General features: G+C 36.1%; 3 protein-coding genes across 3 annotated transcripts; all 3 read left to right on the top strand.

Moving 5' to 3' along the window:
* The first annotated feature begins 1923 nt into the window (after nucleotides 1-1923).
* Nucleotides 1924-4201, top strand: LOC113760069 (probable (S)-N-methylcoclaurine 3'-hydroxylase isozyme 2). Its single transcript, XM_027302642.1, has 2 exons — nucleotides 1924-2565; nucleotides 3782-4201. The coding sequence occupies exons 1-2, from the start codon at nucleotides 1924-1926 to the stop codon at nucleotides 4199-4201; spliced, it is 1062 nt and encodes a 353-aa protein (XP_027158443.1).
* A 5353-nt stretch (nucleotides 4202-9554) lies between these two features.
* LOC113760068 lies at nucleotides 9555-16122 on the top strand. Its single transcript, XM_027302641.1, has 5 exons — nucleotides 9555-10719; nucleotides 10815-11652; nucleotides 11795-12061; nucleotides 15294-15393; nucleotides 15481-16122. The coding sequence occupies exons 1-5, from the start codon at nucleotides 9555-9557 to the stop codon at nucleotides 16120-16122; spliced, it is 3012 nt and encodes a 1003-aa protein (XP_027158442.1).
* Nucleotides 16123-19523: 3401 nt separating this feature from the next.
* On the top strand, nucleotides 19524-22517 carry LOC113760067. Its single transcript, XM_027302640.1, has 8 exons — nucleotides 19524-19529; nucleotides 19625-19922; nucleotides 20004-20266; nucleotides 20353-20556; nucleotides 20853-20954; nucleotides 21046-21401; nucleotides 21838-21987; nucleotides 22448-22517. The coding sequence occupies exons 1-8, from the start codon at nucleotides 19524-19526 to the stop codon at nucleotides 22515-22517; spliced, it is 1449 nt and encodes a 482-aa protein (XP_027158441.1).
* Nucleotides 22518-26576: the final 4059 nt, after the last annotated feature.

The raw sequence follows: 26576 nt of genomic DNA, 5'->3' as shown, positions 1-26576 counted from the left end.
AAATCCACTGACCAATGCCGGCTAGCAACTTATAAACATGGACCTCCACCAAAATACGCTTCCATCCTTAATCTGTCATTCGTGTATGAATTGCTAATTAATTAAACTGATCAAGAATAGATTTTAAAGTACAAAAATCTCTTGCTTCACTTATTTTTGTTCCTGGTCGAAATGAACCAGTTATCATATATATGGTACAATAAAGATGACCATTGACTTTTAATTCCATTAACCAATACTAGCAACTTGTAAACTTGAGCTCTTCCATATGTTTATGATATCGTTAATATGTCATTCAGGCATGAGTTGCTAATTGAACTAATGCAAAATAGCTTTCATATTACGATTGTTGCTTTATTCGTTTAGAGTCTAGCCGGCGTGAAACCCTTCTAATATTTGTATATAGAGCACCATAAAGATGATTGCCGGCTTATTTTAACATTTCCCCCCTAAGAATTGTTGTAATTGCAAGATGCTCCCCTCATATGTTCAAAGTTGCACTTACCTCCCCTACATTCACCTTTTGGATGAAATATATTGATATGAATGAAAAATCCTATTGAACCTCCTAAAAATGCCCTTGTAAAACAATGAAAAACTACTTTTCTTTTTGGATTATCTAGAAAAATTTCCCCTCTAATTAGGGGTAAGTTACACTTTGTTCCCTGAGATTATTTTATCATTACTTTGCCTAGACTTGTGTTCACAATTATTGGTTAAATTTTCCATTTCAAAATGCAATAAGAAGTTTTATATGTCCTTCAATATTTACTGCAGGGACTAATTGGCATTTTTTTTTCTTCTCAATTTTGTCATCTCACAACTTTTTTAAATTTAAAGCGCATATAATCAAAGAGCAAAACCATTTAAAGACAAGGAGATGAATCAATTTATTAAAATGAAAATAATAAATTAAATTTCATAGTAAGAAAAAAATTGGGTAAAATGGAAAAGATGATATTTGTACAAATATTCATAATAAAAAGGCAGTAAGTAATTATTTATGCATAAAAGATAAAAAAAAAAAGTAGTCGATGTACATGATATCATAAAAGACCTTTTGTCATGTTCATGAACTGTAAAGCTAACCATGATATTTGATGGTAAATTGTTGATAAATCTATTTCAGGGCTGGCAGCCTGGCACTTGACTTGTGGAGGATGTAGTGGTAATCAAGCCTTGTATTCATTTTTCTTTTTCTCACCAAAACCTCTTTAACTCTCTCCTAAATCTGTTGCTACACCTCGTAAAGTCGTAAACCATCTATTTCGCAAATTTTCCCCACCTCCCCCCTAAAGAGAGCCACCCCTCCTGCTCTCTCTCTTGTTTTTTATGACTTAGGTAGAGTTGAGTTTTTGCCTGTTCCTTCTCTTGTCATTTATGATTCTAGTTGAGTGTTAAGTGGGGGACATGATACTAGTTGCAGGCCATGAATTGGGGAATTAAGTGTAATCTCTAAAACGTAAGAGGAGCTTCTTGTAAATTGTATATGATAAACTTTACAGGGATGTTTATGTGAATTTTAGTCTAAATTTGAAGACCACCACGTAAAAGAATGCAGGCCTTGAAACAAGCTGGAGAACATTTTGACTTGCAATTAATAATTCCAATAGTAAAATATCCCCGGCAAATGGCCGTGGCTATAATTTATAGTGGTACCTTTCATCATTTCTGATTCCAAATACATATATAATCCAAACGAAAAACAACATACAAAATCCACCTTCAAAATTCAGAATTTGACAAGAGATATGGATACAATAGCACTAGAAGCCATGAATAGCAACCATTATCTTCTCTACTCTACTCTCTTTATTCTGCCTATCCTTCTTTGTATCTTTGGCAGGTGCAAAGCTAACAATAGCTTACAACTGCCTCCCGGCCCTCATGCATGGCCTATTATAGGGAACATAATCGACATAGATGTCTAGTCAACCTTGCCCAAGTTTACGGCCACCCATCTCCCTAAGATTAGGCTCAAAATTCCTAGTAGTTGCATCTTCCCCAGCAACTCCTAGAGAAATTTTGAAGACAAATGATCGGGATTTATCCGGTAGATTTAATTTGCGTTTATCCAATGTGATTCCAGGCATTAAAAGTTCAATAATTGTACCATTGAATGAATGTAACCAAAGATGGAGATTTTTACGTAGTGCTACACATACTGAGCTTTTCTCAAGTCGAGCTTTAGAGCCACATTTGAAGTTGACAGCTGAGAAGGTCCAAGAAATGCTAGATTTTTTGGGCTCAAATGGAGGTGAAGTAGTGGCTATTGTGGACATATTTTACGCCACAATTGTCAATATTTTGACATATACCATGATGTCCAAAGATATAGTCAACCTCAAGAATAATGTGGGTGAGTTGAGGAAATTTTCCAGGAGTCTAATTGAGTTTGCTGTGCCTGGTATGGCTGACATATTTCCTTTGCTTGGTGCTTTGGATTTTCGAGCTAAGCAAAAGGCAAAGGATTATAAGGAAAGAACTAGAGCTCTGTGGGCGGATATTGTTAGCGAGAGAAGAAGGAGACATGATTCTGGTACATCAGGAGCAGATTTTCTAGATGTTCTCATTCGACAGTTTTTTTTTTTTTTTTTTCGAATTGCATTTTTTATTAATTAAATAAAATAAAAATACAAAGATTTTGAAGGGGGCCAAACCTGACCTCAAGAGCACTTAAAAAACACTTTTTCATGACCTAATTCTCAATCCCACATGAAGGAGCGGAGACCCCTTCTTTTTGCCATCACCTAGTGACTTATTTTTTACTTTTACTTTACTTCTCGTGTTACTTTGCTTCTCGACATTCATTTGATGATTGTGAAATCTTCAACGTCTTCAACGTATGACATCTCAATCTTCCAATTAGTATATTTTGTTTTGATACTGATGCACGTTGATTTAATTCTTTCCCATGCTCACAAATACTAATGAAATGAAAACTCGAAATTTCCATCTTACAATGTAATGTTTTGCTTAACAACCATTCTAAAATTTTTTATTTTTTGAGTAAAATTTAAACCAAAAGAAGTATTTTCCTAAGAAGAGCTATGTTACAACTTTAATGAAGCAAAAAAATTTTTGGCCTATTTGTAATCTTTTTCTATTTGTTCTTTTCGCATCTTCATTCAACATGAAAGCTCTCGTGGGTATGACGAGTAACCCGAGATCTCATGAAAGCTACCCATTTTCCAACTAAATAACTTCTGATGACTTATTCTTATCTACTTTTATTATAATTTTTTTTTTTGTGAAATTGCACCTATCCAGGATATCGCTTTTCACTAATGGACAAAGAATATACTAAGTTCATATATTTTGGAAGATTAGTATCACCGAATACAAGTGGAAACTCCTTTTTTTTTTCCCATAATCTCTCATTCATACCTTGGTATATTTTGAGTCAAAGTGACCTTGTTTTTTATTTTTTTCTTTTTCATACCTACTCAGAGTAGTCTAATATAATTAGGATCAGAGGAACAATAATTTGAATGAAGAAATTTCATTTCCTGTAGCCCAAATGCAACATTACGTTAATTAAATATTGATGTTCAAAGACTTACAAGTCGTAATACAAATCTCAATAACTTGTAAGTTTGTCTAACTTTATGATACTGTTTTTCCCACCTTTTATGCTTATTTTGTTGTAATATTGATCAATCATTATATTACTGCTAGTTGTGCTCTTGATTAATAAGCTGTTATATTGATCCCCCCATTGTAAGTTAAATTTAATCATATAAGAAAAAATTACTCATCCTCATTGTCTCGTCATATGCAGGAGTTGTTTGTCACGTCTGATTCGGTTAGCACAGCACTTGGATGGGCAGTAGCAGAGCTCACCAAAAACCAAAATGCGTTCTCAAAAGTTCGTGATGAAATCACAATTACCATTGGAGGAACAGACTTATTAAGTGAGAGTCAACTGGCCAAGCTTCCATATTTACAATCTTGTATAAAAGAAACTCTGAGATTGCACCCTCCAAGCCCACTTCTCGAGCCTCATTGCGCATTGCAATCCTGCAAAGTGATGAACTATGATGTTCCAACGAACAGCTTGGCGGTTGTAAATGCATATGCTATCGGACGAGATCCCAAGACTTGGGAAGACCCTTTAAGCATTCGAACCGGAACGTTTTCTCGGCAAGAATCTGGATCTCAAGGGAACTCACTACGAACTTTTGCCATTTGGTGCGGGTAGGAGGATTTGTGTCGGAGTTTCATTAGCTCTAAAGCAAATTCAGTTAATTCTTGCTTCATTGATCTATGCATTTGACTGGTTTCTTCCTTCAGGGATGGATCCGAAAACACTTGACATTAGCGAGGAGTTTAGTATACCGATGGGAATGGCAAAGCCTCTCCATTTGATTCTGGAAAAAAGAAACAACATAAGTATTGAGTAGTCAATCTCTTTTAAATATTCCCTCCATGTGATCAAAATCATGTATTGACAATTTGCAGGTTTCTAAATAAGAGTCAAGTTTATGTTACTCCGGGAAGGCAAAACCATCTCCTTTTGTGTTCTAAAAAGGAAAGAAAGAAAAAGAGAAAAAGAAAAGCAAGAAACGACCTAAAGATCGGGTAGTCAATTTCTAGTAGATACTAATGAAACCTTTTTAGGAATGTTGTTTTTGTTTTTCTTCAAATGGGTAGACATGACCTGTGCCCCGCCCGTTTTATTCTATTATCTTTTGTATTTGCCGTTTAATGGAAAGCTGGGTTCAAAGTGGCTTCGGACCTTCTAGCCTGTAGGTTTTGACTTCAATGAAAGAGGAGAAGGAACAATAACTAACACAATAAAAAAGCAAAGGACACCGTTAGTATTTAGTATTTTATCTTGGTGAGCAATTTAGTATCCTAAATATTATTTTAGTATTGAATGAATATACATCATTTGGGTGGTTTACAAACCGTCAACTAATGGCAGAATATACAAATGCATAATCAGATCATTAGAAAGAGCTCCCATTTGGATCTTTATTTTTTGGGAGTTTTTGTAAAAATATACAGTGTAACACTTTTTTAATATGTGACGTATGTGAGATAAAAAATTAATTGAAAAATATCATAAGAAATATTCACGTGAAAATTCAAAAAAAAATTCCACAGAATGCAATCCAAACAAGGCCAAAGAAGTTTTGTTATTTTGAAAATTTTAGCTTTATGACATGAATGATTTTCTTCTTTGGAATTTTATTTCTATCAATAGGGGAGAAGCCTGCACAATGTGCAAGAATGAGTACTTGTGTTAGAATTTGTTAAGCATCATAAGATTAAAAAAGTAAAAAATACAATCAATATCGATACGATAAGAAAATGAGGAAGTACAGTGATTTTTGAATGTACAAATAGAATCAAATACATTAATTTGTTTAAGTGGAGAAATGTAAAAGTAACCAAATGGTCACTTAATCACATAATCTTAAGTTAGTAGGAATTTTCACAAAATTTAACAAGCAAACGTTGACAAAAAAATTGAATCGGTTTCGTCATTGCAATTGTAATGACTAGAAAGAAAATAAAACCAAATTTTGCAGTATTTTCCTTTGTTACTAAAGGATTTGAAATTTCAGTACAATAATAAATTCAGCATTCTACAAAGAGATTGATCCTCCACAAACAATTCGAGACAACTTCCATTTGCTATCATGAAATTCCAATCGAATATGAGGCAAATTGATCTTGTAAATAATATTCTTTTGTAGTAATTTCTCCCAACCCTATCAATAAAAGCGGAAAGACATAATCAATCCACTTATATTAAAATAATAGAAATTAAAGCAATATAAGATCTTAACGAAGGAACTAAAGATGTAAAAGTATGATCTATCAAATAAAAAGCTACTAATACATGCGGGTCCAGTAAATAAGGTAATGTGTTGGATAAGACTGAAGTCTAAAAACCAAAATCTAAAATTTAAAATTTGAATCCATTAAATTATTGAATTGTTAAGTATTAATCAAATATATTTGAGAGTATATCCACTACAACAAAAATGACCTTTCCTGACATGCCTATAAGGACACTTGCTGGTTTGTGTCATTATAGTGAACATATCATGACACTTATTAATAAACTCAATAATATGTAGGGGTGGGCACGGGTCGGGTACCCGCTCCTAATACGTTTTGGTTGACCCGACCCTAAAATATCGGATCAGCCATTTTGCGACCCTAACCCGCTCCTAATATTTTCGGGTACCCGCTATTCAGGTACCCGAAAAAAAGGTGCGGGTCATAGGGTACCCGCCCCTAAAAAAAAATTCCAATAAAAAATATTTTTCATTTAATATCAACATATTTTTCAATAAAAAAATGTTTTCTAATTAACATTGGTAGAGATATTATAATCAAAATCCATACGTCATCATTCTCACACATTTCATCCAATAATCAAACCGATCTCATAAATTTAGTACATATTAGAATTATAATATCTAATAGACAAAATGAAATTTCATGATAATTTTGAGTACATCACCATTCTCACGCATTTCATCCTTTTATAACATAACAAACACAAGGATAATAAGTATTTGGCAAATTTTTCAACTTCCTTAAGGATGTTATGGTACAAGACTGCATCCAAAATGAGTCGATTGTGGAATCAAGTCCGGAAAAGAATTGAACAGAGCTAATAATTTTTGAAGTATAATCAAAATAATCTTGAAAAATTTTCACCAACTTTCTTACATCTTTGGAATAGACCTTATTGCATTAAAGGTGATGAAAAAGAAAAATAAATTTCTTGCACTAAAATAAAGGAGACAAAGTTAAGAGACACAATTGCAATAAAACAAATAAATAAATGAAAGACACAAATGTTTTAATTATCTAGCTAATAGAAAATTGGAGCTCCAAACACAAATTTTTGATTGAATTGATGAAAAATTTGCAAGAAAGATCGATGGAAGTAGAATAAAAATGAAAAAGGATGAAAAGGATGAACAATTTTTATGATAGAGTTTTACTAATTTTTCTTTGTTTTGTTCATTTTAGTTCAGGTTTCACCAAGAATATTCGTTTTTTTAAGACAAGATGAGGAGAGGCGGATCATATGAGATTAATTAGAATATGAAGTTGTGAACCACTTTACTTACACTTAGGATTAAAAATTATAAAAATATGATGAACCCTTATTTTTTTAATATTTATATAATATACCCTGCGGGTCGGGTACCCGCGGGTTTTTATTTTATTGATCCGTATCCGTATCCGTTTTTACGGGTACCCGATCCGCATCTGCCCCGTTAAGAAAAATCGGATCGGATATCCTATTTTTCGGATCGGATCGGATCGGGTTCATCGGGTTTTGGATCGGATCGGATTTTTTGCCCACCCCTAATAATATGTACTATAATTTTTTTATTTTATCATGATATACAAATAATAATGTGCCTTTACGCTACCTATCATGACACTCGGGAAAATGTGAGATGAACCAAAAAAAAAAATCGAAAAAACACAGAAAACGACATCGTTTTATTTTGGCTCCAAAACACTTGGTGAAGTACTCTGAAGTTTCATTTTGCCGGCAAAAGGACTTGGTGAAAATTTTCTTCCTCTCATCTCTCTCACCTCTCCGCATACAGTCTATCTCGGCCAATCCAAAATGCTGGTAGGAATCCAAGCTATCTCCGCAAATAACCATCTTCATCTTTACGGGCCTCAACTTTAAATCCCTCGGCTAAGACATCTGGAAGGGCAGGCAGGGAGTAAAATTAGAAGATCGGAGCTGTACATTGGGAAAGCTGGAAAATACCTCAGGCGCGCATATGTTGTTCCAAAATCGAAGTGGTAAACACATTGAAGCTCTGTTGCCCAAATCCTGTTCGATGAAATGTCAATTCCCCCCTGTTTTTTTTTTTCTGTGAATCTCCTTTAATGTTAGCTAAGAATGTTGCAGAATCCATCAGTTGAATGAAATCAGATTTATACTACATTGCAACTGTAACAAACTATTAGTGGAAGCTACCTTTTTTCAAGGTCGGTATATGCAGCTATGCACCTCTCATTTTTTTAATCTTAGCAAAACCGACCAATTCCATTTAGAGAATGGTATTTCCGGTGAGGATGTGTGGAGAGTGCATTGGTGGATTCTAAAGAAGAAAAAAAGGGTGTGCGCTGCATTTGTTGGTTTATCAGAAAGTAATCATTGTCGTATAAAATCTATTAACATATCCTCATCAACTGCTGAATGCATGCCCTCCCATTGCTTCCACTTGCCCTGGTCCCCGAAGTTTTCATCTTTTTAAGGGTGGCCTGGCATTCTATTAAAAAATGATGGTACCTCTATGACTGCACTGCACTTTCATTTCAGAAGATTGCTGGCTTAGGTTTTTGGTTAGATGATTAGATAACTTGGCATTTCCTCATGCGAAGAGTAATTTCAGAGCAAAATCTGACTCGTGCCTTTAGCATTTTAAGAAGTTTAACAGAAAACTATGAACTAATCTGGAATTATTAGCACAATGAATCCAAGGTAGGTTAATAACATGTACAAAATCTTGATCATTATACATTTGCTAATTTGCCAGTAATGATCAGTCAATAGATACAGAAGTGACAAAAAAGATATTAGTGTTATAGAGGTGACCTTTGCTGCCTTTTGGCTTTTGCCACAAAGGTGGTCCTCCGGCTAAGTGCATATTTCACCCAATGGTATCACTTATATCACTATTGCTTTTTTCTATGTTAAATTCTATGTAGTACTTGCATCTTTACAGCTTTTTTCTGTTTTAAATTGTATGTCTAATCAGTACGTGAGTTGCTTGAAATATATAGTATAACGCTTGTACTAAGTGTCTTCTGCACTTGATCAGTCTATTATAGTGCAAATTTTGAGCCCAAAAAAGGGACTTTTAGATTAATAAGACAGAGACATTCATGCAGTTGGGTCAAAGTTTTTTGACATGTTCATAAGGATCTTCATAGGCATGATTAGAAGCTAGGGGACTTTTCTGTCATTCTTTTTTCCAATTACCTATGCCGTCAATTGCATGCCTTTCTAAGAGATGACTTATAAAATTAATCACTACACACCAAAGATGTATGTATACTTTGATGGAAATTTAGTAAAATTCTTGAATTTCATCTTTAGTTTTCATGCTCATGTTTTTGTTTAACCATTGACATTTCAGATTGAACTTAGGAATTTTGCGAAGACGTGAGCGCAGGAGTTGGTACGAAGGGTTTTTTTTCTGTTATTAGGTAAATAAAATTTCTATCCGCTTACTTGCAAATTCTGTTTCTATAGATTGTTGAGAAATTTTGCATTTTGTTGATTTCCTTTATTTGCTGGCTGCTTGATTTAGTAGACTGTAAATTCTTGAACTTGAAATTAGGGACTTGTAAGCCACGACTTGAGTTTAAAAAGTAGGCTATTGGAAGCTCGTTGGAGGACATTTATTTATATTAAAAGTATGGATAAAAGATGGATGGATTTTCCAAGAACAAGTGAAAAGTACGAGACAGGACTTCAAATGTTTCTAAACTTTGCATTTTCTAGATCAAGTTGTGACGGAAAGATTTTGTGTCCTTGCAAAGATTGCGACATGGGTGTTTGTGTGACAAAAATGGAAGCATATGATCATTTGAAAGTGGTAGGATTTATCAAGGGTTATAATAATTGGATAGCACATAGAGAACTTTCAAACTACAATGAAGCCACATCTAATTCTGAAAATACATCAACTGGGGTTTCAAATGGGACTAATGACATGCAAGACTTGGTCCATGATGTATTTGAGATACCACATGGAACAAATGAATTGAATAGAGAAGGGGACATTCCTGTTTCAGAGGCTGAAAAATTTTACAAATTGATTGATGATTCTCAACAGGATTTGTACAGGGGTTGCAAAAATTTCTCGAAATTGTCTTTCATTATTCGTTTGCTTCACCTAAAATGCCTGGGTAAGATGAGTAACAAGATTTTTAATATGCTTGTTGAGCTGTTGAGAGAAGCATTTCCAGAGGCCATGACTAATTTGCCGTCTTCTTACTATGAGGCTGAGAAATTGATGAATACATTGGGGTTGGGTTATGAAAAGATCGATGCATGTCCTAATGATTGTTCTCTTTATTGGGGTAGTGCTGAGAAAAGGACTTCATGCGAAACATGTAACGAGCTTAGGTGGGTTGCTTCAGAAAATGATCCAACTGGGGAAAAAAGGAAAATTCCTCAAAAAGTGTTGTGGCATTTTCCCTTAAAACCTAGATTACAAAGACTATTTATGTCTTCTAAAATTGCATCTCAAATGAGATGGCATGAGGAAAAACGTACAAAAGATGGTTGTATGAGACATCCAGCTGATTCTCCAGCTTGGCAAACTTTTGACCATCTACATCCAGAATTTGCTAAGGATTGTCGAAATGTTAGATTGGGGTTGGCATCTGACGGGTTTAATCCATTCAACAACATGAGTTCTACACACAGTACTTGGCCTGTAGTTTTAATACCATATAACTTACCTCCGTGGATGTGTATGAAGCAACCGTACTTCATGTTGTCCTTGTTAATACCCGGACCATCCTCTCCTGGGAATAATATTGATGTTTATCTACAGCCTCTAGTTAAAGAATTGACCGAATTGTGGGATTTTGGCATTCAAACTTATGATGCATCCCAAAAAGAAAATTTTCAATTGCATGCAGCTCTGTTGTGGACCATTAGTGATTTCCCTGGATATGCAATGTTATCTGGCTGGAGCACTAAAGGTGAATATGCTTGTCCTGTTTGTCACAAGTTCACTCATGCACGACGGTTGACTCATAGTTTCAAATATTGCTATATGGTCATCGGAGATTCTTAGATAGTAAGCATAAATTTAGAAAGCAAGCCCAATTCTTTGATGGCACCGAAGAACATGGAAAGCGACCACCATTGCAAACCGGGGATATGATTGTGAGTGAATTGGGAGACTTGCAAATTAAATTTGGAAAACTTGTGAAAGGTAATCCGAAGCTGCCTTTCAATTGGAAAAAGAGGAGTATTTTCTTTGACTTGCCATATTGGAAAGATAATGTCTTAAGACACAATCTTGACTTCATGCACATTGAGAAGAATGTTTGTGAAAATATTTGGGGGACATTGCTGGATATTGAGGATAAAGCAAAGGACCATTATAATTCCCGCCGTGATTTGAGAGAAATGGGAATAAGAAAAGAGCTGCATCCCATTGAGACAGAACCTGGAAAGGTGTACTTACCTCCATCTTCCTTTGCAATGGATAAAAAACAGAAAACTATGTTTTGCAATGTGCTAAAAAAAGTGAAAGTTCCAGATGGTTATGCAGCTAATGTCTCAAGATGCGTTCGAGTAAAACCACCAAGAATTTCAGGGCTTAAAAGTCATGATAATCATATCCTAATGCAGCAATTGATGCCTATAGCTTTGAGAAAGACTTTGCCAAAATCAGTGCGCTATCCTTTGATTCGATTGAGTAGATACTTCAGGCAGCTTTGTTCTAAAGTTATTTGTCCTCAAGATGTGGTTCGTTTGGAAAGTGAAATTGCCGTCATACTCTGCGATCTTGAGAAATGCTTCCCACCAACCTTCTTCGATGTCATGGTGCATTTAGTTGTTCATTTGGCAACTAAAGTGAAATTAGGTGGGCCGGTGTATTATCGTTGGATGTATCGTATAGAGAGGTACTGCTTGTAATACTCATTATGCCTTAAATGTTTATTCCTTTTTTGCTTTCTTTGATTTGTGGAACTAATTAGAGAGGTTGGAATGATGATACTTTAGGTACTTAGGAACATTAAAATCTTATGTTCGAAATAAAAGTAGGCCTGAAGGTTCGATTGCTCAAGGCTACTTGGCAGAAGAATGCATTAACTTTTGCTCATTGTATCTTGCGGACTATGTTGAGACAAAATTCAATCGTCCAAGCAGAAATGAAGAAGTACATAAGGAAATTGAAGATGGTTTAGATATATTCTCTGAATCAGGACATCCTTTGGAGAGGGGCAAGCCAACAGTCTTTGATGCTCATATCATGAGTAAAGCACATCAGTATATTTTATTTAATTGTGATGCTGTCACACCTTACATAGAGTAAGTTCAACTACAACTTGATGCATTAAAATTTTATTGTAGAATTCAATGTATGATTACAATTTTGACTCATGTTGTAACAGCCCCACTTTCCCCTAAGGCGAACCAAAGGGGTGAGCGGACTGCCTGCCCAGCTCTCGCCAGGACTCATGATGCAGACTAGAACTATCTATAGCGATCCGGAACTTACGAACGAGCGTAAACGAGTCAAAATGGTAAAATAACCCAAAATTAAAAAAAGAAATCCGAAGTCGGCCATGAATAGTGACCGACCCGTCAGAACCCAACCGAAATAGCCAACAAACATTCACATCTGAACTTTAGCGTTTACAAATCAAAATGACATACAAAAATTTTCAAAAGTTAATATATACACACGGTTTGCCAAATCAAAAGAGAAAACGCCCCAAAAGTACACTTAGGGTTTTAATACATGAGCTATACAAAAGATATGTTTAACTCGCTCAATTTGGCAGCCATTTGTCAAATCCAGACCAAAAGGGTTTATTTTCCTGTAAGGAAAACAACAGGAACGGAAAGGGGTGAGCTTGCGCTCAATGAGGTACCAAACAGATAGCATTAAAATCATGACATTTCACATTTAACAAATCAGATACACATGTCAGATGTAAAGCAAAGGAACCAATGATTCAAATCAGAAGGATACGGGTGGCTCTCAGGAGCCAAATTTCCAGCGCAATACTTGATCCAAACCGGTTGACTCTCCGTCAACGTATATAGAACCAATGCGTCCGTAGACCCCTCTTATCACCGAATTCCGTCCACCAAACACCCCTTTACCGGGCCCGCTCACCTCAAACGAACAAAATGGTAATACTCGAGTATACCCGGAATCAAGGGTCTCAATACCCAAAATCCCCGAACAGACTACCGTGGTTCGTTATCTAATCGTCCAGGCCCTTGCCGGCCCGACTCGAATAACTTAGCCACAGGATTGAGCTCATAGGTCATAGAAATCCGAACAGATGCAGACACAGATAACAGATTCAGATTTTGCATAGTAAATTGGCATATGAACAGACTAGAGAACGAGTGTGATAAAGTACACCCTCGTCTCGAACAAATAAACAGATTGCAGAGCAGAAATCAAGTTAAACAGCAATGGAGGGGAATGGTACACTCACCGGTTCAACTTCAAAAGTTTTCACTTCAGATTGGCCTTAATCGCCAAAAATCCTAAAATAATCAAAATAAACCAATTGAAGGTTTCACATCCAAAATTGAGTAAACGGAATGCACAAGTGAGGCTCGACTACACGTCGTACGCCTTGCCAAATAAATACTAGTGCGAGGGTGGAAAACATGATTTTCTTGGAACAAAAAGATAACATGAAGACCTAGGGTCAACAACCCAAAAGCCTTTCATTTCCATCAAAAGGCAAATCTACTTAAAGGAACCAAACGGCCTAGAAAATCGGGCAGCACCGTCCCTAAAATTCTTACTTTTCCAGCCATTAAGGCTTCATTATTTCCTCAAATCAGTCCCAACATTTCACACAAAAGTCATCTCATTTCCCAAAAGCCGTTCACTAGGCTCAAAGCAATACAAGTACAAAAGTTAGCTAGGAAATGACCGGAATAAGAGTAAGCCTTAAACATGCAAACAAGTACAATGAGACTCGATAATGAATCATAAAGCCATGCCAATCACAACCCCAATAGGGTTTCATATACATATATAAGCATAATAGCAAACCAGAAAATCAGAAAATATAACTCATTTGATCAATCAACAAAAACAGGTTTGGCCTCCGTATGCGGTAATGGCACAAAATGCGCTACGCTTATCGGATGAGGGCGTAAGACCCACCATCTCGAAGCTAAAAGACAGGGGTACAACAATGTAGAAGGCCTCTCAGTCCAAATCCTAGCACAACTAGGTCAAATGTGCCAAATACTAAACCAGAATTACCAAAACAGGTTTGCAAAACACACAAAACTGTAATGAACACAACTCAGTCTATACAAGTCCAAATGCCGAAATGCCAAAGGCATAAGCTAGCTAAGACATCCAGCTACATTTCATCAGAAGACACCAACTTCAAAATCCAAACCAATGCCAGTCAAAATAGACAATTACTATCGCAGTTCGCACATTCTGTTCACCCAGAACAGCAACAGTAAAAACGGCATAACTCACTCTACACTACTCCAAATGCCCTGAAATTTTGCAGACACTTCAAATTCATCAATACCTACAACTTTTACGTTTTGAGCAAAGTCCAATTCGGCCTCTATATATGACCTAAAATTTCGGACAGAATGTTCAACCAAGAACCCTAATTTTCCAGAAATTCTTCCAAATTCAAAATTGATTGCAATTTCCTATCATATGCACCTACTAGAGCCAAAGCCCCTTATTACCAACCATCAAAAACAACCACACCATCAAGATCATATGAAACCAGAAAATTCCTCATAAAATTGAAAACTTCACCAAATCAAGTCAAATAAAGAAATAAATCACCAACTACTTCACTATCACTTCCAATAGGCACAATTTAAGCATCATTAAGTGTAAGGGAGTAGGCAAACATCACTTACCTAAGAGACAAGAGATGTAGAGATGTTGGCCACCTTAAACCTTCAAATAAACTTCACTAAGACACTTAGTAGCACTAGAAGAAAGGATTTTATGGAATGGAATCAAGATCAAATGGTTGGATGATCACATTCAAGCAAAATGGAAGCAAGAATCTTGAAGAATTTTCCTTTCTTCTTAGCTCAAGAAAGTCGGCCACAAGAAGGTAAGAAATGGTAAGTTTTTTTTCAATTTTTGTGAGATATTTACTCAAATAGTCAAAAGGTCAAAAAAATGAATAGTAACTCTTAAGTTACTTCCAATCCCATGGTGACACTTGTCACTCCATTAATGCAATCTTATCACTTCTTTTTCTCTCTCACATCAATCATTTCACACACTCTACTTATCTCTTAACACCCGATAAATTTTACACAGTATCCGGAATTTAACATAATTGGCCGAATTTTTTCGAACTTTTCGCACTAGTGGGTCCCATGTCCGATATACGTTCTTAATTTCTCAAAATCTATCCGATACTAGAAAAATCATTTAAAAGCTATAATTACTCATAAAATTCACCAGAAAAATTTCCTAAGCCAGAAAATACAGAAAACATGCCATTAAAGGGGATAAACCCTAGGAAAATTATTAAGAGGAATTTACGGGTTCTCACACATGTACTTCTAGGCAGCATCGTAGATTGATAGAAGAAGGACATCCTCAAATTCCACAGCATCTAAAAGAGCGCTTGCACAGCGAAAATTTTGCGTGTTGGTTTGCTGAACATGTAAGTAAAATTCTGAATATTAAGTACAATTTGAATTGTAGGACTTCAAATATAGTTTCATCTTCTTTTTTTTTTATTTATTTACAGATTGACAAGTTAGAACTTCCTCAAAATGTTTCGGTGTTGAGAGAGTTGAGGTTCCTTGCTAAAGGTCCAGATGTTGTTGGAATCCAACATGACAGGTATGTTGTTAATGGATTTCGGTTTCACACCAAAGAAGTTGAGAAGAAAAGAAAAACGCAGAATAGTGGTGTTACAGTCAATGCAACAACATCCAGTTTTGCAAGTATAAGGGATCAAAATCCAGTTTTGAGTGAACTAGTTTACTTCGGCGTCTTGAAAAATATGATTGAATTAATTTACGGAGGTCGTCGGGTGGTGTTATTCGAATGTGATTGGATATCAAATGGTTCGAGAATGAAACAAGATGCTGATGGGTTTACTTTAGTCAATTTTGCAAACGTGAGGCCTCATGTTGAGCCATTTATACTCGCTTCACAAGCATCACAGGTTTTTTATGTGGAAGATCCAACTGATAAGGATTGGCAAGTGGTTATCTCTACCACTGCAAGAGCTGGATATAACATGGGCACAACTATGGATGTTGAGACATATTTGCAAAGTGATGTTGGCAATCCTGTTGTTGAGAATGAAAATGAGGAAATTAGTTGGGTTCGTAAGAATGGACTTGGGATTGAAGTTGATTTGTCCCAATATAATTTGATTTAGAATCTTTTATAGCTTTGAAGCTTACTGGCCCTATTCTTCTCTGTTTCAATTGCTAGGCCTAGGCTTTATTTCCTTTTGTCGATGGGTTTTGCATTTTTTTTTTGTATTTTACTAATATGACCGACATTCTTAGTTTTTTGTCATGTTAAGCCTTCTGACAGATGTGATAAAAGACTTGGTGTTATTAGTTAAAACTAGTGTATTAATTTGCCTCTTTAAGGCCTTTCTTTCATTGATACTCCCATGGTCCAGTTTTTGGATTTCTAGTCTTGGTTAGTAATCGTCAGTCTTATTCATAAAAATGGTATTGGAATGATTTTTCTTTTAATGGCATGACAACAATTGGCAATCGAGGCTATGATTTGGGGAGAACAATTGGCAACGTACGGAATGTGCAAATCATTTCAGACCAAACATAAAACTATCCAACTTTCCAAGGAACCCATTACTCATTTTAAGAGCCCAATGGGCTGGATAAATACTGGTCATTATTTTATAAGCAATTCCATTAATTGTAAGCTGTAATATTACATTTGTGAATCATTATATTATGGCCAATTCTTTTTCCCAATAAGCCGAGGTCTAATTTTTGATCAATAGAAATATTTTGAAACTTTAATCTATAAATTTCTTAAATAATTTTTTAATACCATGAAAAAATTATTTTTTAAACCAATAACAATACAAAAAGTTAATTCCGATAGAGCTTTCTAGTCCAACTGATCTTTGATCGAATTTAATCGGTTTAGTCACAATTTTAGATTATCCTTCAAAGTGAAAAGGAGACACGATCGAACCGATCAAGCACGATCGAATCGATCAAACCGATCATACTATATGTTTATGTTCAATCAATGCGTTGTAAGTGTAAACCTAAGGTTAATCATTGAAAAGTTCAATATTAAGATCTTGTAAGTGATAGTAAGCTTCTAATTAACACAAAGTTCAATGGCAATTGCTTTGGAATTGAAAACATTCAATATATATACATATGTGTTTATGTTCAATCAATGTGTTGTAAGCGTAAGCATAAGGTTAATCATTGAAAAGTTCAATAGTAAGATCTTGTAAGTGATAGTAAGCTTCTAATTAACACAAAGTTCAATGGCAATTGCTTTGGAATTGAAAACATTGAATATATATATGTTTATGTTCAATCAATGCATTGTAAGTGTAAGCCTAAGGTTAATCATTGAAAAGTTCAATAGTAAGATCTTGTAAGTGATAGTAAGCTTCTAATTAACACAAAGTTCAATGGCAATTGCTTTGGAATTGAATATATATATATATATTCAATGTTTATGTTCAATCAATTCTAATCCCAATGTTTATCAATGGAAAGTTCATGTATTCACAAGTTAATTTTCTTGTTTCATAAACTAATTCGATCCTTCCAATGGCTTGTTAGACTACAAGCCGTACATAATTGCTAGCAGCATAAAATAAATTGAGTACCGAAAACATTTTGATTAAAAGAATGTTTTTTGTTAGCTTCTCAAAATTTTTAATTATTTTTATATTTTTAGTTGTTATATTACATTGTATATAGCTTTAACAAAATTTTTATTTGTTATATTTTTAGTTGTTATATAGCTGTAACAAATTTTTTGATTGTTATATTATATTGTATATAGCTCTTGCAAAATTTTTATTTGTTACATTTTTAGCTGTTATAGCTTTAACAAAATTTTTAGTTGTTATATTATATTGTATATAGCTTTAACAAGATTTTTAGCCTTTATATTTTTAGTTGTTATATTATATTGTATATAGCTTTAACCAAATTTTTAGTTGTTATATAGCTTTAACAAAATTTTGCCCAAACACACAAAAATTGCTATTAGTAGCGCGGCAAATTGAAAAATTCAAGAGGCTTGAATAATTTACTTTGGCGTCATTAGTACCGCCTTTATTTCAGACATCTTTTCCCTCTCTTGTTGTCCTCTGCCTTTGTCCTCTCTCTCTGTTTCAAGCTCGCACCACCAATTTGAGTCAATTGCCGTCCATGAACTCGCACCCATTTGGGTAACTTGGTTGAGCTCGCACCAGGCAAATCCTTAATTCGGCTGTTGTGTTGGCTTGGTGGCAAGAAATCAGAAATTAGGGCTTCAAAGCTTGGGTGGTGGGTGGAGTTCAGATCTTGAAGCTTGGGGAAACCGAGAAGTTAGGGATTCAAGCCATAGTTTGAGGTAATTTCAGTATTTTGTGTCTAATTTTGCATTGCATGGTAGACATGTTCTTGCATTGCATGGTAGATTTAGTTTTTAGGCTATTCGATTCCCATCTCTGACAAGCATCTTCTCCATTTCTGAGAAGCACATTTCTAGGTAGAGTGTTTGCTTTGGGGGGTGGTGGTGGTGTGAAAAGCTTTGGGGGGTGGTGACGGTGTGAAAAGCACGTTTCTGAGAAGCACATTTCTAGGTGAGCCTGGTCGAATGGAGACTGCTACTGTGAACTGAATGTACAATTTCAACCATCTGTTTTTGGTGATGGGTTCTCGTTTTTAGTCTTTCACCGTGATGCTCTTCGTCTCCTTCCTGTTCTACGCCTTTGTATTTTTTGTACTGTTACAATTGTATTGGATAAAGTGTTTGTGCATTTACTGTTAAGTGTCAACCCTTAACTGTGGATGTGGCTATGGAAACAAAAAAAGAAGTAATTTGGTTTGGAAGCGTCAATGCTACGTAAAGCTTGAGCTCTTGTTTAGATGAGACACTATCTTAGAACAATAGAATTAGTGTTCTTGATAAATGCAGAACCATGTCAGAATCTGGAAATAAAAGTATTCAGTAGAGCTTCATAACCGACCTGATTGCCACCCCTAAACATACAAAACCAAGAGTTGTATTTGTTGGTAGAATACATTATCCTCTGCAATTTTTGGTTATCACATGGCCAAGTATATTTCGTTAATTCAAGACAATCATTTATTAGTTTGCTCCATTACTGAAGTTAAAATTACGTGGACTCTTCTACTTGCGCCCTTATTGAGCATAAGCATACCAACTTTTGATCATAGGCATCATTCTCAGAACAATATGGAAAAAGTTTCATGTCTAGCGGTAGTAAATTCTGCATATCTTTCATGCTGAAAGGATGTAGATCAAAGCATTTCCCATGTATATTCTTGCAGTCACTTAAGCATGTAGCTTTCATTTCATTTCCAATTAGTTGCTGCATTGAGTCGTATATTCCCCATTTGTTTCTCTATTTTGTTGACAGCTCCATAGTCTTCCCCTGGTTTATTCTTGAAGAATGCCATTTGTTACTTGTCATGCCAGTTTATTGTTTAAGTAGTACTTCTTTATAATAGCATTTGTAAGTTAAAGAAACTATAGGTAGAGTGTTTGCTTCAATAAATGTTAAACATTTACATTTGTCCCTTTCTTCACTCAAATATTATGCAGGTATGGCCCGTAGAGGTTGAAAATGTAAGCGCGCTGCAAGTGGATTGAGAGATGAACCAATTGAGCAACCTCCCTCATGTCATGAAACAAGGCAGCAGCCTCCACTTGGAACAAGCCATGAAAATGTAATTGAACAAGTGCAAGGAGAAGCTGCTCGGGCACCTCAATCTACAATTCAGAATTCTACATTGGGAATAATACATGAATCAGGTGACCAAGTTACTCAACAAGCTGATGGAGGTTCCAAGTCGCATGAGCAGCGCCAGAACTCTCCAATTCAACAATCTCCACTTGGAACAAGGCATGAAGCAACTGAAGAAAGTCCAAATCAGGACTCTCGAGGTCCACATTCCAGTGACACCACCTTCATGTCATGCAACTCGGACAATGCAGGTATTACTAACTGTTTTGAACCAATTCCAGAAGTGCATTTTGTTATGTTCATAACTTGCACCTTTTTCTTATTTTATACAGGAAAAGAAACTACAAATGATTCAAGTGAAGTACATCAGAAAATCCGAGGCCCTACATTTATGAAAGAAATTTGGGGTCGGCCTAAGGAACTTCCACGGATTGAGATTAAACTCGATGACAATGGGATCCCAATAAGTGAGAAAACCTCTTTCTCTGAATTCTTGGGCAGTTTGGCTAGGAATGGTATGTATTGTCCAGTAGATGTTGAAACATGGCTTAAGATGCCAAGGAAACTTAAAATGGACATGTTAGAAGTGATAAAGGTAATGGTAGCTTTTGTATTATGTATGCTTTGTACAAAAATTACTGTGAAGTTGTGTTGATTTTCTTGTTGCTAACTACGTTTCAGGAAAGGTTTGCTTTGCCTATGGGACTGGAAGCTTGGACCTTAAGATCTATTGACAAAAAATGGAGAAGCTGGAAGGCAGATTTAAAGGCTAACTATTTTGATCCTGCCGTGCCAAATGCTGAAGCTCGGTTTCAAAAGGACATAAGGGTACGGGAAGAGCAATGGATCAAACTTTGGGCTTATTGGAAAAGTGAAGAAGCAAAGGTACAAATCAGCTACAACATTCTTCATAAAGTTGTGTTTATTCAATGCTGTAATCTTGCTTTTGATTTTGAAATTTAGAAACTAAGTGAGAGGAACAAGAAAGCTAGAGGGGAGAAGAAGATGAACCACACAACCGGAAAAAAATCATTTGCTCATCTTCGGAACCACTTGGTGATACCTCATCAACTTTTTAGTTGCTAATTTTTTTTGTTCGTGCATGTTTCATTATGTTAGCTTGTTTTTTAATTATATGCTAAATGCTAAAACTATAATTAAAACGATTCAATTTCTTATAGTCCAAACAGTTGGGAAGACCTCCTACTAGAGTAGAAATGTTCAATAAGTTTTATACCCATGCCGATGGAACTCCATCAAGTACCATAGTTGCTGAGAATTTGGTAAGGATCCCAGAACACAAGCCTATCAATTCTACCATGGATGTTTTCAGACAGTCTTTTGCAATAACAAGTGTTTTCCTTTATTATGTAGGAAAAAATGACTGAGCTGAAAAATCAGCTTCCATCGGATTCGCAAGATCCAGTTGGTCGTGATGATATATTTGCCCAGGTGGTTGGGCAAGACAAACATGGTCATGTTCGCTTGTTTAGTGACGGTGTGAATCCAACGGACTTATGGGAAGACATTCCTAGTCGTAACACATGCTACCGTATAAGTGTTCAACAACAGTCAACATTGGTCCGTTTGGAGGAAAGGCTTCAGCGACAAGATGATGAAATAGCCAGCTTGAAGAAAATGGTTTTAGTTCAACATGGAAGGGGCTCTCCAATTGACAGCCCGAGACATCCTTCATCATCATCTAACAATGTGTCAAGCCATGCTCCATCGTGAGCCACGCGACCTATTCGAGTAAGTATTTACAACTTCTAAACTTTTGCATTTGTAATCTGGAATTTGGCATGAGTTTGATTCTTGTACTTGTTGGATGTTTGCTAGGTAGGGAATATGGTTTCACTAAAAAGTTTGTTTGACCCAACAAAAATCGTGGCAAAGGGATATTTACGGAGTCTGAATCCATTGGATGAGGTCGGGGGACAAGCTCTTGGGCCAAACTGGTGTGAAATACAGATACAAGTTGCAATGACTCCACGTGAGCAATTGATTAGACCATATGGTTTACAACAAACGATTCAAGATGCACTTGGTGCACCAGTTGCTTGGCCTTGTCATTTGGTGAGATATGCACTTAAATACATTGCGGATTTTCTGGAATTTTAGTTCTAGTTATGATGATCTAATGATCCCCTTGGTCTTTGTGCACAGGTGGAACCAGCTGAAGAATGATGGGGACTTCGTGGTTATGCCTGAGGACTCTCAACAAAATGGAAAGTTTGGAAGCTACTTCTACTTCTTTCAACTTATTAGGGATGAGAGTCTTTTATTTTGTGCTTTCGATAGAGCTTTCAAGTTATTGTAAGTGAGAATCTTTCGGTACTGGTTTGATATTTTAGTACTTGCTTTTAGCACTTGTTTGCGATTTTAGTATTTGCTATGTTTGTACTTGTTATCGACTTTTAATTCAATGAATTATATTTCAGTATCGACTTCTTCTTTTACATTGCTATATGCATTCTGCTCTTTGGGATAAATTTACAAGTCCCTTGGGATTCTGGTTGATGGAATGTACAGCAGGGAGGACTAATTGCAGGTTGCTTCCATATAAAAAAAAAAACCAGAGAAAATTCTCCTGGCAATTAAAAGTGTCAGCATAGCTTAAGCTTCGAAAAACACTAATAACAAATGGGCATGTCGTCCAACACATTGTAGATTCACATGGTTACGTGTCCTTAAATCCATATATTAAGACAACTCAAGATGCCTTCATAAATTTGATATCCTACTGATTCCCTACTGATGTCCTAACGTTATACAGACACTTTCGATTATCACCAAAAAAGGATTTTGTTGGCAGAGGTAAAGATATAGCAGCATGGTTTGCCTGACACATTTGAATGCTGCTAAAGATTTGAGGCTATCCCTACATTAGAAGGGACAACACTCGCCCTGAGTGTCAGGATAGATAAAGTGTCAGGTTAGATTTTATATACTGACACCTTTAAATGCGGCTAAAGGCCATTTTTGTTGTAATGACATATATATATGTATTTATATAAGGTACTATGAGGGGGGGACTGGTGATTGTTATTGATTACGCATGGGGTGGCAGATAGATGAAAGGTTTGTTTGGATGGCGTGACAACCAATTTTCACCTGTGTTTTAAAACTCGGACCAGACCGGTCGATCAAACCGGTTGAACCGAGAATCGGCCAAGTGTCGGTCCGAGTCATGCTAAAAAATCGGAAATTTAAAATTTGGTCAAAGCCGGTCAAAAACCGGATTTGACCGGGAAAAAATCGGTTTTCCCGGTTCAATCAGCATTTTTTTTAAAAAAAAAAACTCAAGCTTTTCAATATTATGTTTTGGCCCTCTAAATTGTTAAAACTTACTAATATACCTCAAATATTTCATACTTTATAAATATTATCCTAAAATTTAATATTATTTTTCAATTAAATTCATAATTTTAATTCTAAACTTGTTAATATTTATTAAATAACATAAATTGCTACTTAATTGTTCTAATTTCTTTGTATTTTCTTGTTAAATATATTTGAAACATCAAATATATATGAATATACCTTTATTAATATCAACATATTGTCGCGCCCCACTTTTCGAATGAATGAAGTGTGTGAGTGATGTATGTGTGTGTGAAGTGTGGTGTGAACGTGTGCAAAATGAAAAGTAAAAAGGCCATGGGACTTTGGAAAGCGACGATTTGGCCAAATGAAATTTTAAAAAAGGGTTTTTTAAATATGAAAACGGAGTCGCCACTTGGTATAGATTTGGGGTGTACCAAGTCACCCAAAAAGTGTTTTTTAAAGACAAAGTAGTAAAACCCCTTTTAAAACGACTCCTAGTCCACGTAAGCCAAAGAAAAAGGTTCGGGGGTCACGTTTGACAAAGGGGAAGGCAAGGATAGAATCCAAGGCACCCCTTTGACCTAGCCAAGGCTAGTTGCGCGACTCAAACCAATTTTTCCTAATTTTTTCTACCCAATGTATGTATTGCGTATTGGATATGTCTATATGAATGCAAAAACCTAGACCTAGGGGGATTGGGGGGAAATTTCTCTTCAAAGGTTGAGTGGTGCCAATCACATTAATTGTGAAGCCCAACAATGATCCTTTTGGAGAGGTCACACCTAAACCTAAATGACGTGAAAAATGAGTGGAATGCATGCCATGTGAAAGTGTGAGTTTGTGTGAAGTGAGAAAAATGATAAAAGTAATAAGATAGGAGTGAAGGTGTGCAAATGTAGATGAAAGTACTCATGTGCGAGTGAAGATAAAATGCTCGTGTGCAAGTGGAGACAAAAAAGTGTTCGTGTGCAAGTGGAGACGAAAAAGGTGCATGTGTGCAAATGAGACAAAAGTGAAAGTGTAATGATAGAGTGGATTGAAAATGCATGAGCCTAGGGAATTCATGCATATTGGGTACGGGGAGACCTAAATCGTGACTTGATTTTCCCTTTGATTAGAAGGCGAAACTAGCGTGCTAAGGCTATCGAGTAGCCACACTCGCTCGTTTCCCTTATCGGAAGGGGACCCTCAAGCAAATGGACCCTACAACTATCATGATATGCAAAAATCCTAAAATGAAGGGAAAGGGGGTTCGAGGAGCATGCCAAGTGATAAAACTAAGAAAAATGCATGATATGTGGTGAACAAGCAAATGACATGCCAATGAGGGGGAAATCCCTAAGGGTCTAGCGTTGGACTAGCCCATTCTATGAATTCCGACTAGCGTTGGACTAGCGGAAACGTACATTCATCCATTCCATTCATTCATGGCTATGAAAGCAAGTAGACATGCCAAAACACTCGTAAACACATAGCACATAGCATTTAGCATGCTCGACTAGATGCAAGAGCCTAACAAAGCAATTAAACATGTAGCAACAAAAACAAGCAAGCCAGGGGAAGGGGAAATGGACCAGATGCTCTCCGAGCACTATCTATTACAAGCCAAGAGGTGTACACATACCCCATAAAAGCATAAAGGGGAAGGGGAAATGGACAAGATGCTCTCCGAGCCCTATCTATTACAAGCCAAGAGGTGTACACATACCCCATAAAACTTAAATGAAAGTAAAAAGCAAGTAAATGCATGCAAGGAGGTAAGGAAAGCGAAGTAGGCATGCATATTCACATAACACATAAAATCACATAGGGGAGACAAAAAAGAATAAAAGAAGTGGTACCTCCCTCGTGGGTAACGCTAATAAGGTGGACACGACTTAGCTTGGGCCATAATCACCAAAGAAAAAAAACTAATTTGGGCTAAAACTATCAAAACAAAGGGTTAATGCATCACCTTAATTAACAGAATTCCAAGAAAAGACAAAAAATGAAATTGAATAATTAAACAAAGCATTTAAAGAATTCCTCCAATTAAACAAACAAAGATTCAGTTAAAGAATTAAAGAAAATTTCAAAGGACCAATTCATTATTACCAAAAATAAGATAAAAATGAAACTAAGGGTCTAAGATGATACCTCCAAACAAATAAAGACCGCTTTACAAGAATTAACTAACAAAGAATCCAAATTAAAGTCATGAACCCCTTAAAAACCAGTGAAATTTCAAAATCTCATAAAAAAAACTCATGCATGTTCTTGTTCAACAATCCCATGAAAACTAATCAAAGAAAAAACATGTGTATGGGTCAAATTGATCGATTTGCTCAATTATTTGGGCCACAGAGGAGCAAGGGAAGACTGGAAGGGTTAAAGGCAAAATTTAGAAAAACCGTTCATGCAAGACCATGCGAAACTACGTGAGAAACATGCTGCAGTAAAATTTTACAAGTTGATGAAGCTAAAGGCGAAGCTCTGCTACATAATCTTTAAACACATGATTCAGCAAATTCAGCACAGCAGATTCATACACACAGCTTTGCAATTACTCCAATTAAACATGGCTGAAAAATGCAAATAATTGGCAGAAATTCATGCAAGCCACGGAAAAAGCTTCAATGCCCTACTGCAATATTTTTCTTTTGCTACAAAACTTGCAGCTTCAAAACGCTGCCTTAAACACCAGCAAAAACAGCAAGACAACCTTCGGATTCTTCTAACATGGATAACCAAGCATTAGCATCAAAGGGATAAGATGAATAACTTCACATCAGCCAACAAGACTGCAAAAAACAGGAGCGTGCGAAACCAGAAGGGACCTCGGCAATAAGAGAACAACGACCCTTTTCTTTGCAAAGCAGCACTCCAACCCCTTCCTACCCGCTATGCAACTCAAAAAATGGCAAACAAACTCCCCAAACATCACGCAAACTCAGATTTTAATCTGTCAAACCATGCGTCTAACAGTGTCTGCAACGAACAGGCAATAAACAGACGCCCTGTTGCAAACCACCGTTGTGCCATAGATTTCTGTTTTAAAAAAATGCAGCCAGCAAGCGCGTGAAATAACGATTAAACAACAAACAACCCAAAGGAAAATTCAACCCATCCCATGAACCTCAGCAAAAGCCATCACCCAATGCTACTTAACAGAACTGAATACTTCAAGCTAACCAGATGGAATCCAAATCAGAAAAATGAATGCCGAACATACGTTTAACATTCAGGCCCTTCCCAGTTCAAAGTGCATTCACAAAAAAAACAATTTTCACTGACTTGAACTGATGGCATCTGCCCCTAAGTTCCCAAACAAGATAGATTCTAAACATGTTCATAGCATCCCAGTCCAACAGCAAATAGAAACAAGGACGTCAAACCAAGCACGACTTCAGCAATCAAAGAAAGAAAATATATTCTGCCCGTATTGCTGCAAAACGCCCCCCAACAACTCTAGCAGACCCAAACGCAGAAAAGGAAAGCAAGCTAAACAAGAACTTCAATCAAATCAAAAACTCCAGCTTTAGCCAAATCAGACGCAAAATGGATGCATATTGGTTTAACCGAAACCCAGCAAGAGATTT

The sequence above is a fragment of the Coffea eugenioides genome, chromosome 2 (genome assembly GCF_003713205.1).
Source record: "Coffea eugenioides isolate CCC68of chromosome 2, Ceug_1.0, whole genome shotgun sequence".
Classification (NCBI taxonomy): domain Eukaryota; kingdom Viridiplantae; phylum Streptophyta; class Magnoliopsida; order Gentianales; family Rubiaceae; genus Coffea; species Coffea eugenioides.
This window is presented reverse-complemented; position numbering and strand designations above follow the sequence as displayed.

Excerpts from the sequence above, each read along its gene's own strand:
- LOC113760068 (XM_027302641.1), top strand. The coding sequence starts at position 9,555 with ATGGGTGTTTGTGTGACAAAAATGGAAGCATATGATCATTTGAAAGTG. Across the intron at positions 10,720-10,814 it reads ATCTGGCTGGAGCACTAAAG|ATAGTAAGCATAAATTTAGA; the intron begins GTGAATATGCTT and ends GGAGATTCTTAG. Across the intron at positions 11,653-11,794 it reads TGGATGTATCGTATAGAGAG|GCCTGAAGGTTCGATTGCTC; the intron begins GTACTGCTTGTA and ends AAATAAAAGTAG.
- LOC113760067 (XM_027302640.1), top strand. Across the intron at positions 21,402-21,837 it reads GTGTCAAGCCATGCTCCATC|GTGGAACCAGCTGAAGAATG; the intron begins GTGAGCCACGCG and ends CTTTGTGCACAG. Across the intron at positions 21,988-22,447 it reads GATAGAGCTTTCAAGTTATT|ACACTTTCGATTATCACCAA; the intron begins GTAAGTGAGAAT and ends AACGTTATACAG.
- LOC113760069 (XM_027302642.1), top strand. The coding sequence starts at position 1,924 with ATGTCTAGTCAACCTTGCCCAAGTTTACGGCCACCCATCTCCCTAAGA. Across the intron at positions 2,566-3,781 it reads CAGGAGCAGATTTTCTAGAT|GAGTTGTTTGTCACGTCTGA; the intron begins GTTCTCATTCGA and ends CGTCATATGCAG.